Source organism: Pararge aegeria, chromosome 24, assembly GCF_905163445.1.
Source record: "Pararge aegeria chromosome 24, ilParAegt1.1, whole genome shotgun sequence".
Taxonomy (NCBI): Eukaryota; Metazoa; Arthropoda; class Insecta; order Lepidoptera; family Nymphalidae; genus Pararge; species Pararge aegeria.
In genome coordinates, this window is record NC_053203.1 from 282,189 (window position 1) to 283,036 (window position 848).

Here is an 848-nt window from a genome sequence, read left to right on the forward strand (position 1 = left end):
CTCAACTCCCCTCAGATCTGTTATGGGGGATCCCCACGCCGCAGACTTCGCATTTAGGTCCCCCATCAGGATTACCTGGGTCGGGGCCGCACCTCTCACCACTGGCTCCAGACTTCTAAGATAAGCCTCGAAGGCAGACAGGGGTTTGTTTGGGGAGAAGTATACTCCAATTAGTGTCACCTCCCCCCACACGACCGCTACAAACCCTGGTCCGCTGCGTTGTGGAACCAGTGGAATTCCATGTGCCGGCACCACAACAGCCACCGATCCCTCGACGTCACCAGCCCAATTTGATTGAGTAGGGATGAAGTAGGGCTCGGCGGCTGTCGCCACTTGAATCTGCCACTCCGCCATGTGTTGTATCAGGAGGTCCTGGGCACGGGCGCAGTGGTTCAGATTGGCCTGCAGAAATTCGCTATGGCGTATGGTCATTAGTCGCCATTTCGATGTCCTCCTGTGGCGGTTCTTGTCGACCTCTTGAAGAGCCTGGGGCCCGAGTCAAAGGAGCCTCCTTACCCTTCGTTGGAGGCGGGAAACACTTAAGCCCTCCCATAACATGACCAGCTTTCCTGCCCATTTGCGTGCAGATTGCACATTTAGGCTCATCCGAGCACGAGGCCGCCTTGTGCCCTTCCCTGCCACATCTGAAGCACAAAGTGCTCCGGTCGGCAGGTGATGGGCAGAGAGCCCTTGTGTGACCCACCCCCATGCACTTAAAGCAGCGCATCGGGATAGGTTCCAAAAGGGTAACACGGGCTGACGACCACCCAACGACTATCCTTCCCTCTGCTACGAGTAGCTTCGCTGTAGTCACAGGGCATCGGACCAATATCGATCCAGTCCCGCTG

At 57.0% G+C, this 848-nt stretch overlaps 1 protein-coding gene across 1 annotated transcript; it reads right to left on the reverse strand.

Annotated features, from left to right (window-relative positions):
• LOC120634444 lies at window positions 1-405 on the reverse strand (the record flags this gene model as incomplete). The annotated part of the gene is made up of 1 exon (XM_039905011.1): window positions 1-405. A coding segment is annotated over one exon (405 nt), but the record flags the coding sequence as incomplete, so codon positions are not given.
• Between the last annotated feature and the right edge of the window lie 443 nt (window positions 406-848).